The following is a 17,273-nucleotide window of genomic DNA, read 5'->3' as shown; positions in this document are numbered from 1 at the left end:
TGGTAGGGCCATCACCTCATGTTGGCGCAGACAGCGTGACACACGAGTCCTTTACCTTCTTTGATGCTTCCAGGGCAAATTCCTCCAGAGCCTGCAAAGTTTGCCTCTCCATTTCACATTAACACTAGTTTGGAGCTGCCCTCTGGCCCCCAAGGGTGAAAGGTCAATCCTTTATTTACTCAGCCCCTTACTTAGTTCATCTGCAGCCCTTTCAGGGACTGGAATAACAGACACAAAGTGGGCTGCTAACCTGCTCCCCATCCTCTGCCTGCTGCACTGGGCAGGGAGGAATGAGCATCACATGCTCCAGGTACAGCACAGCATTTCCTACCCAAGATCAAGGTTTGTCTCAGTGTGAAGCAGAGTTCAGGACATCAGGAGTTTGAGGGCAGGAGGGAGCCATGCTAAGCTCCTGTGTTGCCTGAGCACCCAAGCAGCCCCAGCTCTGCCTTGATCCCATACAAAGCCATACATCACCTGAACACTGCCCAGCATCTCCCATACCTGACCTCACCTTTGAGAGCAAAATCTGCCCAAGAGCCCTACATCCTGGGGTCAGCAGCACTTAAAGGAAGGACAACACTGAGTACTGGCATCCCCTGCAATGCCATCTTCCTCTCAGAGAACTCAGCTAAGGGAGAGCTGTGTCCCTGCTGAGGGTTATATGGCTGAGGTGGAGCGGTCAGTGCTCAGCATTTGGCAGGATGAAATGCCTACAGCTGTGGGAAGGCTTCTTCATTTGTTGTTACTATTGTTGTTATTACTGGAGAAGGGGTTTAATTCCTGTGTTTTCCCTGTGCCCATTGTAACCTTTGAGCCCATTGCAGCCCCAAGTTCTGCAGTCATGGGGCAGTGCCCTGGGAAGATCCCCTGGTGCTCACTTCTCTTCCTGCACCTCCCTTCCAGATATGCAGAGGCTTTGCAAATACTGTGGAAATGCTTCCAGTGTGTCTTTCACTGGAAAAAAAAAGAAGAATTTCATTAAATCTGCTTTGAAGTAGATGGGAAAATCTGCACGCTGTGCCAGCGCTTCGCTTTGTCTCCACTGGACAATTAGGAAGAACACAGCTTTCTAGGAGCATCACTTGTTCTTTCTCAGCTTTAAAACTTCTCTTCCACCTTGCTCTCCAGACTGCAGTTTTTAACTTCACCTCAGCTGTGGAAAAAAATAATATTAAGGTGTTCTATTTCTGGTAATGGAAGAAAGCAGACACCGATTTTCCACTTTAAAACTTTCCTCACTAACAAGATACAGACCAAGCATGATATATGTACTTTTCCCCCTAAGCTAGCAGAAACCTTTCTTCCTTCTGAAATTTAAAAAAAAAAAAAGACAAAAATTCAGTAGTTTCCTCCCCGAGCTGATGGAGATCTCTCTGGAGGAAATGTGTCTGATAAGCCCAAGTGGAGTGGCCTCCCTGCTTTATCTCAAGCAGTGTCAGATGGGTATTTCCAGCAGGATCCCTCCTGGACACCGCAGCGTCAGGTTTCTCTCCCATCCCAACCAGGCGTTGCAATGGGGATGCCCATCCTATAGCACACGACAGGAGTTGGGCCCGGAAATCTGGCCGAAAATGGGGCCAATTACCCATTAATTGGTGCCGCTCGCTCCCTGGTGATTAATTGCTGGGAGAAAGCGTGTCACATTTTGCAAGCCCAGACTCCAGCACAGTGACACCGTGGGTCCTTTATCAGCCCCGGGGCCAGGCGCGGCACCAGCCTGTCTGAGCCTGGCAGGTACCTCCATGTCCCATGCCTTGTTTGTTTTGGTGTAAGCCTGAGCGTAATTGGGGCTAAAGCAAAACACCCACAGCAAAACAAGCGTGGCGCCAATGACGGACACGGCCCTGCAGCCAGCACGCAGACAGATGGGAGGAGAGCCTGTCCAAGCAGCCCAGGTGGAGATGCTCGGACAGTTCAACATGCGGCTGTTGACCAAGCAATTAATTTTCAGCCACCTCCCTGAGAGCAAAGACCTCAGCCACAAACCTGCAGAGTGCCAGCCTGGATATGGGCAGCCCCCATGCCAGCTTCACTCAGAGCCATGGGGCAGAATGGGGGGAACCATGGGATGCGGTGTCCATGCAAGGGGATGCCCAGGAGATGGGCTATTTGTGGGATGGGTGGCTTTGGGATGGAAAGTCCATATAATGGGTTGTCCATGGAATGGAGTTGTCAATGGGATGGAGTTGTCCACGTTATTGTCTGTCTGTGGGATGGAATGCCCAGGGATGGGCTGTCCATGGGGCAGTCTCCCCATAAGGCAGTTCAGTCCCATTGCATCCCATACTACCCTTCTGTTTAGGGGAGCAGGGTCACTAGCACCAGCCATGGGACTTTCACACCGCTTTCCTTGCCTTGGCACCACCCTGAATAATTCATGTACAAGACAGAGAAGAGGATAAATTGAAGGCAGTGATTAACATGAGTTATTTTATGTGGTAGGAAGATCTATCAGTCTGGCCCCGCCAGGCTGCAGTGATTAATGCAGTGCTGCTCCCTCCAACTGGAGTCCCTGCATTCAATTACAGGTGCTAGTGGGCTCCTGAGCAGCCAGAAATCAGCAGATGAGTCTGCATTCAGGACCAGGACAAGATGAAGCAAAGGGGAAGGCGCTCACCCCCTGCTGCATTGCGGTCTGCCAGATCAGAGTGATACAGTCTGACCCATTAACGCAGAAAGTTATTAGTAGGCTCTTGGGCAGAGTCTATTTTCATATTCATTTGCCTAATTAAATGTAAATCATTGCTCGGGATTACCACACAGCATCCCAAGCCCCATTAGCCACATGTATTCACCAGGGAGAAAGGGCTGCACCCTTCAGTTCACACATGATGTGCCCAGCCTGCATGGCCACCAGTGGATCTCTCACCTGTGGGTGATGACAGACATGGGAGGGGGACTTGGGGTGACCCTGCAGAGCACTCGTTGCTTTGGCAGTGCTGGGGATCACGTCTCTCCACTTCAAACAGTGACATCTGGCCATGGCTGCATGGGAGAGGCTTCGTGAGCATCCCAGCCATGATCAATATTTGGAGCCTGCAAGGCCTGGCCACCCCCCGCTGGGGGCCCAGCAGAGCATATGGGTGTTCCCAAGCCGGCAGCTCATGTTGCAGCAGCTTTTAAGATGTCACCGACCTCCTCGTGGGTCCCTCTGCCAATCACTTATGGCAAAGCAGTGGGAGACCAGCACCCAGCTTGGGGGTGCTTTGGTCCTCACTGGGGTCCTGCCACCAGCCCAGGAGCAAAGGTGAGGGCTGATGTGTAGCTGAGTATCCCTGAGCAGTCCACAGAACCTGATGCAAACCTTTCCTGGAACATCTTTGGAAGAAGATCCCACATCCTGTGGGATCAGTGTAGGGTGGAAGGGTTGCTGCAGCCCCCAGCAAGCCTCTAAGGGTTTCCCATCACTCTCCTCCCCTCTCTTGTTCTTCCTTAATTATTCTTAATGGGCAAGCTCATAAGAGCTTCTATTAACTTTATTACAAGATCAATTAGTGCTTGCTTTTCCCCATCCTCCACACCCAGTGCTAATAATCCCATCAAATATGAAGACAGCATCGCACCGGTGCCCAGCAACCTGCAGAACGTGCTCCAGCCGAGCTCCAGCTGCTCCATTGGACATCACTGAGATCAATAGATCCTCCCCAGGATTCAGCCTAGTGAGGAGGGGAGAGAGAAGATTAATTGGAGAAGACTTTGGCACCGACCAGTTCCAATATCCACTAACATGAGCTGAGCAAGAGCAGTTGGCAGCGGGATGCAGCCCCTCGCCTGGAGCCCCGTAGCTGGAGGAGGATACAGGTGTTTGTCAACGGAAAGATGCTGCAACATCAATCAGAGGCAGGGGCAGCAGGAGGGGGATGGGTGCTGGTGCCTCCAGTCATGGCCTTGCACTCTGAGGAGAGAAGAGGAGACCCACAGAGAGGAGGAGACCTCTGGCCGTGTGCCTGGCACTGGGTGAGAGTTGGTCCCAGAGATCCTTCCCCTACATCCATCCCCTTTGGATCCCAACCCCAAGAGCAGCTCTCTCGCTCTACTTCCGTACATTCCAGGCACAGACGGGATTGCTGGCTGCCAGCTGTAGCCGTGCCGGGTGCCCAGGCTGAGTGACAGCCCTTGAAGGGGACATTCAGGGAAACCGTGGGAGCGAGAGGATGTTGAGATGGTTGACCGGGGTCCTGGCTTGCAAAGCATCCCTCCTGCAGGGACGCCGGTTCCCACCCCAACGCGTTTCTCAGAATATCCTATGCAGTTTGGAAGGACCCACTTGAGCCTCCAGGAAAGGCCACAGCGTTCCCATCAGCCTGCACCATGTGCCCTGCCTGTGTCACACTGATGGCTCACAGCTTTGGCACTGGGAAGGACAGCAGGAGAACGCAGGCACTAAATCGGTCATGGGGCAGCACAGCTTGAAACTAAAGAACTCCACATGGTTTTGCAGCCCCCAGGACCCGCATCAGAGGGAGGGCTCATGGCAGAGGAGCACCCAGAGCCTGAAGGGTTTCACAAACCAAGATCTTGCACATGTATGGGGCTGGAGTGGCCATCAGGAATAGAGCCCTGCCTTCATTCCCTCAATCAGCCTTGAGACCAACACCGGGACCATTTCCAGGTAGTGATCCTATTGGGCACTGTGGATCCCTCAGTCACTGCAGGGTTCTCCAGCCTCTACCCTAAATCCTGCCCTTTTGCCATTTTCCCAAGCAGCCCATTCTCAGCCCGTATCCTGTCCCTATTCTTTCCCATGAACGTCCTTCCCCCCCGTCGAGTCAGTATGAGGCCTTTTGGACTCCATACACCAAGCACCTAGGACCTGCCCCAGCCACCTGGCACTGAACCAGATGACACCAGAAAACGGACCCTATAGACTTCCAACTTCAAGGCCAAGTGCTGCCCTTTAGAGATGGAAAGGGGGAGGATGATGCTCTTCTTCAATGGGGCCATTGCTGGGCTATGGGACAAGAGAGCAAAGCGGTGCTGCCCCCGCCTCCCCCAGCCCTTCCCAACCCAACGAGGCTGGGAAATAACGCTCTATGCAAAAGGAATTGAAAGGGCTTCTGCGTGCGCGCGCGCATGTGTGTGAGCTCTGCCAGGTTAATACTGCTGCCTATTTGCCTGACAGCTCCAAGATTGATTACCCGCCGCAGCGCTCTTTATAACTTGATCAGTTGAATTAATCTCTGGCTGCGGGCCCATCTGATGCCAGGCATCACAAATTTAATTTGGAGGTGTACGGGATCTTTTATCCCCGCCTCACTCTGCCACCCCCCATCCCTTTCCCTTTCTTTCCCACTTGCCTGCACCATGCTGCTGCCTTGAAGATGGCCCAGGCTGTCAGAGCTTCCTAAGGGCTGCAGGGAATAGCATCAGCAGGTAAACCCCTGCTACCCACAGAAAAAGAGAGGGAAAATAATAAAAAACCCAACAACATCAGAGGCCAAAGCAGACACTAAGTAAGACATATTAATGTGCTAAAGACTTAATGAAGTTTAGGGGGGGGTGGCGGGGATGGAGGGGAAAGTGCTTACTTTATTAGTTTATGGCCGATTAATGGGAACGGTCATTACATTGATGGAGATGGATTGCTCCCATCAAACACAACCACCAGCCCCATTCGGAAGGTAGAGGGGTGCTGGGGCATCTCTGCGTGGCTGGGGCACAGCATGGAAAGGAGGGTGCTGGATGGAAGAAGGCTGGGGGGAACCCACGGGTGCCATGAGCCGGGGTTCAGGTGATGGGATCAGTGCTTGGTGCAGGGGAAGGAGAAGTGGGAATGGGTGAGTATGGAGGCAAAGGAGATCCCAAACCAATGGGGTGATCTCAGGGCCTCAACATGTGTTCAGGTCCAGAGGGAGGAGGGCACCCTGCATGCCAGCTCCCAGCCAGAGAGGCCACAGCACAGAGATATTGCCAGGAGGCAGCTCCATGGTAATGCGAGCAGTAGAACCTCCATGCAAGGTCTTCAGGACACGGAAATATCTTCCCACCCCTCTCCTAGCTCAGCATCCCTCCACCTGGGTACATTCCATTGTAGATCAGCTCCTATCGCAGCCAGCTGATGGATGACCCTGAGGATAACTCAGCCCCAGATCCCAGCAGAGCAATCCTAGCTCGCACCTTGTTGCAGCTCAGGGGCTGAGGGACCATCCCCATCCCTGCTGGTGGTCAGTATGGGAAGGATGCTCAGCCTCATGCTGGCATCAAGCGGTACTGCTCCCCAGCACCCACACAGACCCGCAGGCTTTCATCATTCCCAAGTGATGAATAACCATCCTAATGAATGGAGGGAAATTGGATTAGCACTGAACACCCATGTGCTTAAACTGGGGCTGATTAAACCCCCATCTGTGCAGGGAGTGGTCAAGCTTAACGCTGCTCAATGCAGGGAGCTGGCAGAACTTGTGCATGGCCCTGCCTGCAGCCTGTCAGGTTGGTTATGGTGTTAAGAGGAGTTTTCTCCCTCTGCCCTGGCAAAGTGTCCCTGCAAAGATAAACTGGCTAGTTTTCCCTGGTGCTGGCAGATGCCCTTGCAATTAGAAGAAGGAAATGTATGAGACTTAGAGACATCAGTCCCACCCTCCATGACTCAGTTTCCCCCATCTCCAACTCATACAGGTGATATCTGCTTCAGTGCAGTGGCTGTGTTCTGTTCTGGGGCTCACTGCGATGCTTGCAGTTCAGGGTGCTGCCCCTTGCCAGGATGCCAACCCACCTGGGCTTAGTGCCTCCCTGGCTGTGCCAAGAGCCCCTTTGGATTGGCACAACCTGGGGTTTGGCTGCAAGCATAGCTGGCACTGATTTGCTCTCACTTTTCTAATAGATGAAACTGCAACAGCTGCTGAGTGGGCATCGGTATGCAGGAAAGTGCTGCCACTGCTCTGACAGTCCCAGCAGTGCCAGGACAAGGTCCAGTTGCATGTCATGTATTGCCACATCAACCTAGAGCTCCAAATCTCCCCCCACGGCCTATGCAGACCACCGACCCACACCCCAACTGAGCCACGTGCCCCATGGATCCTCTGCCATAATAAAGCCTCAGGTGTCCCAGCTCAGCCACATCACCTCCTCCACGCGCTGCGCAGCGCTGGAGCAGCAATAAAAGTGTCACTGCCGTCTCCTCGTGCATCACCAGAGCGCGGCATTTCGGGAGCGGCCCGCGCAGAGGTTAATTATTGCTTCCCTCTCTTCCCCTCTCGCTCCCAGTTTAAGATGGATCTGACTGTCAGCAGGGGTGACAGATGAAGACAAAGCACAGGTACGACTCCCATGAACTCTGCGCCCGCCTGCATCATCCCAGAGCAGCCAGGAGCGCTTAGCGGAGCTGGGGGAGGCAGAGGAGGGGGCATGGGGAGGAAGAAGTGACCTGTCATCTTGGAGCAGGGATGCCAGGATGGGAGAAGGGAATATGGTTCTGCTCATCCTTCTTATACTTCTAAAGAGGGGCGATTCCCTGGCCATGGGAGCAGGGAGAAGGGGAATATCCTCTTCAGTTTCAAGGCAGCCCAGAGTTCTCCATCAGGAAGATGGATTTGTGCCCCTTCCCCTGCAAGTCGCCTGCAGCTTGTTGCGGTCTGGTTTAGCTCTCAGCCATGTGGAGGGGCTGCCAAAGCCCCAGGGGCTGCGGGCTGGGGGATGCACCAGGGTAGAGCTGCAGCTGCATCACCCTCAAAACCAGGGGTTGCCCTAGTGGGATAGGGGCAGACAACACTGCAGTAATGGGGCTGGAAGCAACTGGACCCAAAGCCCCTCTGCAGAGCCCCAGGACAGGGCAGGAGCTCCACCTCCTGTCCCCATCTTGTGGTTGAACCCGCAGGGAAGGTCTGACTCCAGCCGTTCCCCAAGGACATGCTTCCTCTCCAGGCTTTCCGGCTGCTTCAGCCTCATTTGATGCCATTTACTGCAGTCGCTGAAGGAAACATCACTTCAAATTAAACCAAAGGGGAGCACTTCAGCCGGACAACTTTGAAGTAGGAGATTTTGATAAAAGCCCACACTTCCTCCCCCTCTTGATCTTTGTTTTCCTCTCCCAGTGCTGAGTTCTAGCCTGGCCCAGACAGGGGAAAGCTGTGGCTCTCTCCTGGAGACCAAACACAGCACCAAATATTCTCCCCCAGGATGAAGCTGTGGGCTTGGTACCCCAGGTGCAGCTCCCAGCCCCAGCAATCCTCCTGAGCTGCACAGCCTGGGGACCTGGATGGGAGCACATCCCTCCCAGCACGACAGCTAAACAAGCCGAGACAATTAAATGTGCTGTTTGATGGCTGCCTGGCAGAGCCTCTCTCTCTTTTAATAAAAGGCCTCTTTCCTGAAGTCGCTCAGGCTGCAGCAAGGGCTGAAGCACGGGAGCCCTTCACATTTAATTAAACAGCACATCCAAGGCAGCATCCGTGCTGCTAGGGATGCTGTGGCACAGGACAAGCAAAATGTCCCTGCCCAGATGCTGGCCCCCGATCCAGGAACAGGGATTCCTTTTTATGGACCCCATCCCCACTTCCACCAGCTCTGCTCCTCATCAGGAGGCAGAGGGAAGCACCCTGATCCTGCCCTGGTGCATAAGAGAGATGGATAAGGGCAGGGGCAGAGGGGACACTGGGCAGCTGCGGGATGTCCCAGAGAGCACTTGCTCAGCTGGGACCTTCAGCTTAACCCTTCCATAACCGTGGGTGGGTGGCAGAGAGAGAGAGGTGGGGTTTGGGGTGACTCAAGGTCAGGAGACCCATTCTGATGTGCTCCAGTCCATCACTGCACTCCCAGGACATCCCAGATCTGGGGTGTGAATTTACAGGTTGTTCACCCAGGAGCTGCAGTTTCCCCGGGGCGTGGGGCTGGCAAGCTGTGGAAGAGCACAGGAATCCCCCAACCTTCATGGGTGCAGCGGCTGCTGCCATCACTCACACTTTGAGGCCTGCCAAGCCAAAGGCGTGGTAACTGTGAGCCAGATCTCCCCACTTTGGAAGCAGCAGGGACCAGGCACGGAGGCTCCCATTTCCGCCTGCCTCCGGCTGTTACGGACCAGAGAAGTGACAGAGAACAGCCCCAGGGCCAAAAACACCGTGAGGAGAGACAGCAGCCAGCTCTGCGATAAGGCCATCCCCCCACACTGCCCAGATAACCCCCCAGGCATCAGGCACAGCCAAACCAGCACTCCCCAAAGCATACCCAAATCCCAGCGCCTCAGTTTGGGGGACGTGCCACCCCCTCTCAGCCAGCACCTCGCAGTGCCAGAGATGGCAACCTGCCGCTGTTATTAAACTCTTTGCTTCCTGTTTTAAGCTGAATAATAAATTGCATGTCACATTACGGCAGTGTTTATTAAAACCCATTGGCGTGGGCTCTGCGCTGCGGCGGCATTCGAATTATTGAAAGCCACCCCCCGTGGAGACCCATTTGCTGCAAACACTGGAGGATTAGTTTCCATTTTATTTATCAGCCAGCGTAAGTGCTGGGCAGAGGCAGGGAAATGCTCTTCTTCAACCTGAATTGGGGTGAGGAGGGGTCACCGTGCAGAGGGTACAAGAGATGCTGCTGTTCCCAGGGTGTGGGACAGGCTGGGGACAGAGGTCCTGCTCGCAGGTGGCCGCAGCACTTGAGTCTCTATAGCTTGGCTGCTCCGCGCCTTAGTTTCCCCGCGGCCAAGCGAGGGAGCTGCATCGGGTGCTCAGCTCCGCGTCCCGCGGTGGCTCCGCCGGGAGGTGGCACTGTTCGGCGGTGGATGGGGACAGCACTGCAGTCCCCCGAGTCCGGGGAAGGACGGCGGCAGCTGCTGGGAGGACTGCAGCTCCCGCTCCCCGTGGTTTGATGGCTGCTCAGGATGCGTGCGCCTGAACAAGCCGCTAGCAGCACCAGGACGCGAGGGTGGGACGAGCACTGAGAGTGTCCATTAGGGCACCCTCGTGTCACCCCTGGGCAGTCACCATCCTGGTCCTGGAGCGTCCTGTGGATCAGAATGTGCCTTTCTGCAAGAGGCTGTGGAAAAACCCAGCAGCAGGGGTTGCATGCACTGTGGATTTGGGCTCAAGAAACCACAGGTCTGTGGCAGAAAGCAACTGATTCCAGAGCTTGATCTGTGAGTGCGCAACCAGAGCAGCCAAAACATTTGGGGTGACAAAGAAGCACCAACCTTGCATGTACCCTACAGGGCTTTGGGTTTGGTGGAGGTTTGACCGCTCCTTCAGCGCACATCCCTGGGTGACAGCAGGATGGGACCCTTTCCTTTGTCCCCAGCCCTGCAACAGCCTTTGGTATCATGGAGTGGCCTGGGCAGACAGGAGGTGCTGGGGCATGTGCACCTGGTGGCCATATTAGTGAGGCTCCCCAGATCCCCAGAACCCTCTAGGTGCCCGGAGCTGAGCATTATCCTCATGCATCCCTCAAGGAGGCACCCGTGCAGAGCTGACCAAACATTTCAGAGGCAACAAATAACCTCAATTATGCTCTGTGGCAGTGACCGATTCCAGGCACATAGCGATATCAGCTCCTTTAATTTTTAAGTGGCACAGGGGACACCAACCCCACTGCCTTGCAGGGAGTGGAGACCCGCATTTGCAGCTGCTGCCCTATGGATGGGCTCCAGCCCCTCAGTCCCCACCAGCCTGGTGACGCAGTGGCACAGGCAGGGCTGGCACAGGAGCATGGCTAGGGGCCAGCAAAGGGCCAGGTGGCTCCGAGCCATGGGATGCTCTCAGGTTTCCCTACTGCAGCCACAGCCACAGCATGGCCCAGTTCCACAAACACTTGGTGTACAGAACAGGGAGGGGATTAGCAGTGGGGGAAAACGGCTCAGGCAGCAGCAGAAGCAGCACAGGAGCCAGGGCTGTCCCAGCTCCACGGAATTCACCATCATGGAAAGAGCCCAGGAGACACCGCAGAGGTGCAGGGACCTGGTGGGGTTGGGGAGGCATTACTGCTGGCTGCAGCATGGGTAGAGGCCAGCCCAGCCTTACCGGCTGAAGGAATTTCAGGCCGCTGCCAACTTCAGACAAACCCCTTTTATTTGCTCGCTCAGGTTTTGATGCTGTAATTGCATCGTCTGAGCCAGCTCTCAAGAGAAAGAGGAAGGAAAGAAAGAAGAAAGGGAAGGAGAGCAGCCAACCTGGAGGGACCCCATGGGACGATCCCTGTTGGTTGCTCAGAGCATTGCGTGTACACTTGGCTCATCACTCACTGAGATGTCAGCATAGAGAGCTGCTTGGGAGAAGAAGCATAAAGCCAATCCAAAAAGGCCAAAGCGTTTGTGGCCACGTGGGCTTTCAGGACAACATTGTCCAGGGGTGAAACCACAAATGTCAGGTTGCCTCAAATCACTACTTTTCTGGCTAAGAACAAGATGGGAAAGAAGGGTGTTTTGGCAGCAAGCTCCTGGGTGTCCCTGCCTGAGGGTGACACACAAGCCACACTGTCATCTGGAACAGGCTGCCCAGAGAGGTTGTGGATGCCCCGTCCCTGGAGGTGTTCAAGGCCAGAGTGGATGGGGCCCTGTGCAACCTGTTCTAGTATTAAATGGGGAGGTGGCCCTGCCTGTGGCAGAGGGGTTGGAGATTCATGATCCTTGAGGTCCCTTCCAATCCAGGCCATTCTCTGATTCTCTGTCTCCAGCCCAAAACAGAAGTGTTCAGAGAGTTGTTCAGGGCTGGGGTGTGTGCTCTGGATCCATCCCTGACCCCAAAGCACCATGGGGCGAGTGCTGCTCAGTGCCAAGCTCCGCAGCTGGGCTAGTAGTACTCCTCCTCGCTGTCCACGTAGTCCTCAGGCACGGCACGGGGTTCCGGCAAGGACAAACCCGTCAGGTTGAGCTGGTCTGAAACAGCAGCACGGGGACTCTGTGACACTGCCACCCTTGAAAGCCAGCGCCCTGCCCAAAGGTCCCCTCCCTCTGCTCACCCGGAGTGAGGACGGTCAGGCTGGCCACTGCCATCACAGCCCCGACCCTGTTCCTGGCGAAGCAGCGGTACGTGCCCTCATCTGTCACCCGCACGCCCTGGATCTGCAGCCAGCCGGTCACCTCATACTTCTGGGGGCCACCTCTGAACTGCAAAGGGAGAGACAGCAGTGAGTCCCAGGGTGAGGGAACCCCCTTTGGGATGACCCTTTGGGGTTGTGAGGAGTGGGATGTGGAGAAACTCTCTTTACCCTATTAAGCACTGCTCTGGGGTGGGAGCCAGCCCTAAGCTCCCTGGCGCCAACTGTGCTATGTCCTGTTTGTCCCCAGCAAGAAACAGCTTCCTCCGGCCCCAGCTGTGCTGCAGCTGTGTTTGCAGGCAGCTATTTCAGTGCAGTGGCCAGGGATGGAGGATGCCTCCATCCACACCCTATAATAGCTGGGTATGACCCAAGAGAGCTATATTTGGGGCTGGCCACAGGCAGAATGCATGCATGGTAAGCAGAGATGAACCAGGCTGATCCCCCTGTGCAGTCCCATGTATACAAGTTCAGCAATGACCAGATATGTTTTTACATCTCGGTCACCATCCCCTATGCCAGCCGCTCACCTGGACAGAGATGTGGGGGTCATCTCCTGGCAGCAGCATCTCTGTGCCATCCTTCCTCCACTCGATGGACGCCATGGGGTAGGCAAAGACCTCGCAGCCAAAGATGACATCCTGGCCAGTGACATTCCACACATCATAAGGAGGGGAGGTGATTTGAGGCTCTGGGAATAGAAGATGGGGAGGAGACAGGGAAGAATACTGGGCTGAGGGTATCAGGCTCTGGTAGTGATGCCAGGACCCTTCCCATTCCCCTCTCCTCACACATACTTGCAGAAGGTCACCCCCCAGCTCCCCAGTGACCCATGGAGGGCTCCAACTCCTCCCAGCCTCACTTCCCCCACCTGAACAAGGAGCTCCCCTGTGATGCAGCCTTCAGGTCTCCTGTCCTGGCCACAAATCTCTCCTCTCCCTGTGCCTGTCCCAGCTCTTATTGGCAGCCAAGAGGGAAAAAGCTCAAAGACACCACAAGATACAGAAAACAAAGACAACCCCAATCCCCTCCTTGAGCTGCAGTGAGTGGTGTCAGAGGGTTGTCCCAAGCCCCATAGTCACACACATGGCTTCAAATGGGAGATGGAAGCAGTGCAGCCCCCTGACCTGGCCCAGCTTTCCATGAAGGAGCCACGTTCCTGGGGCGTTCCTTGGCCCCAGCCACACTCCATGCACGCTGCAGCCAAAAGCTCGCTAACGACGCCTGGCTCTGCCCCAGCCGGCAGTGCTCACTGCCTCCCATAAATCCCGAGCCGACTTGGCACAGCCTCCCCCTGCACCAGACCCACTGCAGCGGGGCCTCTGGTTGAAATATCGAAGCCAACCTCCCATCCTTGCGCTCCCTCTCCTCACGCACTACCTGCCTCGCAGGGACCCTCATGGACCACGGTGAGGTTGGCATCGGGGTGGGCACGGGCAGACTCGAGGAAGCGGCAGATCTGGGGGTAGGTGCGCCCGTCGGAGCCGCACAGCGCCTGGTGCGAGAGGCAGGCACACTGGGGCTCAGGCACCTCGCCACGCTGCAGGTCTCCAGCCTCCAGCTGGCATTCCAGGTGCTCCCCGCATTTGCCATAGAAGTGGTTGGTGTTGTCCAGGTCGCAGATCTGTCCCTCCAGATTGGCGCACTCCCAGCAGCAGTCACAGGCGTCCCGCACCGTGCCGGCCAGGCAGCCGCGCGGCACTGGGCACTCCTCTGGCCGGCACTCGGCACAGCCCTCACCCTCCTCCAGCAGCCGCTGCCAGCCCCGCTGCAGGTACTCAGCGCTGCTGGGGAAAGCTCGGCCGGGTTGGAGGCAAGCCCAGTGCAGGGTGAGCAGGGAGAGCAGCAGGCAGGAGGAGCTCAGCACCTCAGGCATCCTCGTGGCCGCTCCCAGAGCCCGGTTCCAGCATCACTCGGGTGGAGATTTGGATGGGTCAGAGCCAAGCGGCCATCGCTATCTGCAAGGAAGAGAACATGTGATAGCAGCACTGTGTGATGTGCCACATCTCGGGATCCTCCACTTCCTACCACACTACAGAAGCGGCCCCCACTCCCAAAATGTGCTGCTGTACAACCCCTTCATCCTCTTCCCTGATTGGATGCTGACCCATACCCACAGGCTTCAGCCTTCTCCCCCAGCAGGTAGAACACAGCCTGTTGTAATCCCACTTGAGGGGCTGCCTCATATTCTCCTGACTGCTTTGTGCTCTGCTCCTCTCAGGGAGCAGCTCTGGAGCCAGGCACCCCTCTCCTTTTCTCACCTCTCCTCAAAAGTCATGAGGATTTTTCCCTCCATCACTGCCCAGAGAAGCAGATGAAGGGCTCTTTCCATGCAGGAGGCAGCCAGCCCAGGGGAATGTAGCCAGAAGGATGCTCCCAATCATGCCTGGCTTTTGTCCTCCTCTCCCTGCTCTGAGCCCCACATCTAGCCACACCAGGAAAACTCTGCAAATTCCACAGTTATCACACTGGTGGCTGAGCACCAGGGAACTCGGTGCGCAAGTGAGAACAACGGGGTTCTCACCCCCCAGCCTATGTCAACCCCTCTCCTGCAGCAAGCAGAGGGGCCAATCGGCCCTCAGGCATCCCATCTCTGCTGGGGAGGATGTGCAGGTCCATCTGAGCTGTGCCCTCCCCCAGCCCCCAGCTTTCACCTCCTGTGCTGGAGGGGCAGAGTGAAGTTACAGCCATCTGCCCTGCAGCAAGTGGAGGCAGAGAGGTAAAATCCAGCATGGAGAGACGCACCTGACCCCCTTCTGGGAGCCCCCACTCCCCTAGCGGGGCTTCAGCCCCCTGGTAGCCCCACAGGAGCCGGACTAAGGCAGCCCAAAGTAAGCCTGACAGGGATTTGTTACCCCCTGGATTACAAAAGGGAGAGCAGAGTTCTGCCTCATTAACCGGAGACCCCCCGGCAGCGGGGGAAAAGGGGCGGGGGGGTGGGGGGGGGATCCTGCTTGCCCTCCCTCCCTGTCCCCGGACTGCAGGGAGGAAAGCTCCAACCCCAGGAAAAGGGGCCAGGAAAGGGGCAGACGATACAACGCTACCCTGAATCTCTATGAGGGTTGTCCCGGGGTGAGGGTCCCACTCGCGACAGCACTTACCGGAACGCGGTGCGGGCCCCACCGACGGCTGCGATGCACAATGGCTTTGGCAGCCGCGCGGCGCGGGGCTCCGCTGCCACCGGCCGTGATGTCAGCGCCACGCCAGTCCCCACGCCCCCCGCGGGCCCCGGCCCAGCTCCGGACGGGCCCTGCGCTGGCGGCCACCCCTTCCCTGCCGGGCCGGGATCTTCCATCCGTCAGCAACACACAGCTTCCAGAGCCCCCGTGCCTCAGTTTCCCCAGTGGGATCTACAAAGGCACTCACCTCTGTCCTAGGCTGAGCATAAGCGCTGTGCTGGGGGAGCCTGCAGCCCCCCCCACCCCCCACCCCCCCTCTCCCCCTCCTCTCAACTCCCTGCAAAGAATTTGTGAGATTTGCTTCTGTGGCAAATCTGCAAAGCCAAAACCATCCCGGGACCCCTCGATGGATCTGGTTTCTTTCTCTGCACCGCAAAAATCTGCTTTTGCTTTCCAAAACTCTGCTGCAAATCCACTCTGGGCTCCGGAGCTTTCGTTCAGGCATGCTACAAATCTGGCTGAGGCTAAGGATGGAAAATGCACAAGGCTTTGTGCTGCTGAGGGGCTTCCTGCCGGTTCTGCTTCCCCTTTGGTGGCCCCCAGCCCCATGGCTGGGCTGGGAGCTGTGGGATTTGGGGCAGCTGAGGCTGGAGGAGCACTGCTGAGGCTGTTTTGGGAACTGAGGGGGCTGAGGTACCACTTTGTGCACCTCCAGGAGTATTTTGGAGAGGGGGAGCTGGGAGGAACTGTGCCACTTAGTTGGGACATCCCTATGTCTAGTGCTGCCTTTGCCCAAACCAGCACCTGGAAACAGCTCAGCTCATCTCTGGGAAAAAGATGGAGCCCCAGCCTGGCAGGTAATTAAACATCCCGCTTAATGAGACTGTTGAATGTGCTAATAAATATCAGCAGCTCTGAATTAGGGGGGTGGGAGATCTAACCTGTGCTTAATGAGGAGCTGTGCTCTGGTTCAGTCAGTGTACCTCATTGCATAGCACATCTCAGGGCTGTGGGAAGGCTCCACCTGCTCTCATCACTATTACCCGCAGCGATGGTCCCCTGCGATGCTCCTCAGCTGTGGCATCCCTCCTGGGTTCTAACATGTTCACCCATCACTACTTCCATGCCCATCCCAGGTTGCCCCGGCCATGCCCTGGGCTGATGTCCTGGCTGATCCCAACGGGCTGAGGCTGACAAGCAAAATCCCACCCTGGAAAAGAGGCCGTGGGCCAGATGACTCAACACTGTGTCAGTTCTGGCAGGGCGGAAGGCTGCGTGACGCCCGGGGCAAAGCACGTGTCAGCAGGGCTGCTGGCCCGCCGGATGGCTCTCAGAGCACGGAGGCTGATTCTAATCCTAACTTGAATCTCCTGTGATTCAGCTCAATACCCATCTCTGCTTCCTGCCACTCTGACCCTGGCTCCACGTGTGTCTCAGTGGAGTCCTGGCTGCATCCCACTGGACCCTGTTGGGGACGAGGCCCCACCCCATGTGCCAAGCAGGGCCCACACCACCAGGCTCAGGTTTCCCCACAGCAAATTCCTGCCCAGAACAAACCCGTCAGCAAATTCTTGGGGAAGCGGCTGCAGCTGTGTGCAGGAGGGATGCAGGTTTCCCAGGGGGCCCCCAGCAGCACTGTCTGGGTGGTGAGGGACACTGTCACTGGGCACTCTGCAGTCCATCACCTCTGTGGGTCATCCATTTCCTGGGGGCTGTAGGGACTGCCCTCTCCCCAAGCGTTCTGCTCAGCATCCTCCTGCCAGCTTTGACACCTTGGGATCAAGAGCACGGTTCCCATCCCCCTGCCACATACCAGGCTCCCCCCTGACCCCAGGCACAGAGCAAGTAGGAGCTCAGCCAGGTTCTACAATGGGATGCAGCCCTACAAAGTTGGGGCGAGGGGGCCGTGCTCTGCAATCCCACTCCCATGAAAATAGCATTGCCCGTTGCTGTTGCTTTTCCCAGCCTAGTGCTGGTGCTCTCCTTGCCACCAGTGTGTCCGCCACCCACGAGGTCATTTCCAGCACTTCCACTGAGGGCCATTTCTGGCTGGGATCTGGGGACCTGGACTGGGAACTCTGTCCCCATTTTGCTACAGGGTGCCCCATTCCATACGAGCTGCAGTCAGAGTGTTTGCGGGGTCCTTTGCATTTGCTGACCTAAACACTTGCAGGGCCCTGGAGGCTGACGCTG

The 17,273-nt window shown here is 56.3% G+C and overlaps 1 protein-coding gene across 2 annotated transcripts; it reads right to left on the bottom strand.

Annotated features, from left to right (window-relative positions):
* Nucleotides 1–10,976: 10,976 nt before the first annotated feature.
* On the bottom strand, nt 10,977–15,162 carry KAZALD1 (Kazal type serine peptidase inhibitor domain 1). Of its 2 annotated transcripts, none has more exons than XM_052677547.1 (5): nt 15,063–15,162; nt 13,339–13,919; nt 12,492–12,652; nt 11,884–12,031; nt 10,977–11,800 (listed from the first exon to the last, which is right to left on the bottom strand). In XM_052677547.1, the coding sequence occupies exons 2-5, from the start codon at nt 13,835–13,837 to the stop codon at nt 11,715–11,717; spliced, it is 894 nt and encodes a 297-aa protein (XP_052533507.1). In that variant the 5' UTR covers nt 13,838–13,919; nt 15,063–15,162; the 3' UTR covers nt 10,977–11,714. The 2 variants fall into 2 exon arrangements, with proteins under 2 accessions (XP_052533507.1, XP_052533508.1); XM_052677548.1 differs by having other exon boundaries at nt 13,342–13,919.
* Nucleotides 15,163–17,273: the final 2,111 nt, after the last annotated feature.

The sequence above is a fragment of the Tympanuchus pallidicinctus genome, unplaced genomic scaffold (assembly GCF_026119805.1).
Source record: "Tympanuchus pallidicinctus isolate F22 unplaced genomic scaffold, pur_lepc_1.0 scaffold16, whole genome shotgun sequence".
NCBI lineage: Eukaryota > Metazoa > Chordata > Aves > Galliformes > Phasianidae > Tympanuchus > Tympanuchus pallidicinctus.
Note: the sequence above shows the minus strand (reverse complement) of the source record. Positions and strands in the feature narration are given on the sequence as shown.

What these genes read in the sequence shown, in the direction of transcription:
- KAZALD1 (XM_052677547.1), bottom strand. Translation starts at nt 13,837, where the DNA reads ATGCCTGAGGTGCTGAGCTCCTCCTGCCTGCTGCTCTCCCTGCTCACC. An exon ending in GGGTCCCTGCGAGGCAGGTA is followed by an intron (nt 12,653 to 13,338) that starts GTGCGTGAGGAG and finishes TTCTATTCCCAG; the next exon opens with AGCCTCAAATCACCTCCCCT. An exon ending in CCTGACCGTCCTCACTCCGG is followed by an intron (nt 11,801 to 11,883) that starts GTGAGCAGAGGG and finishes CTGCTGTTTCAG; the next exon opens with ACCAGCTCAACCTGACGGGT.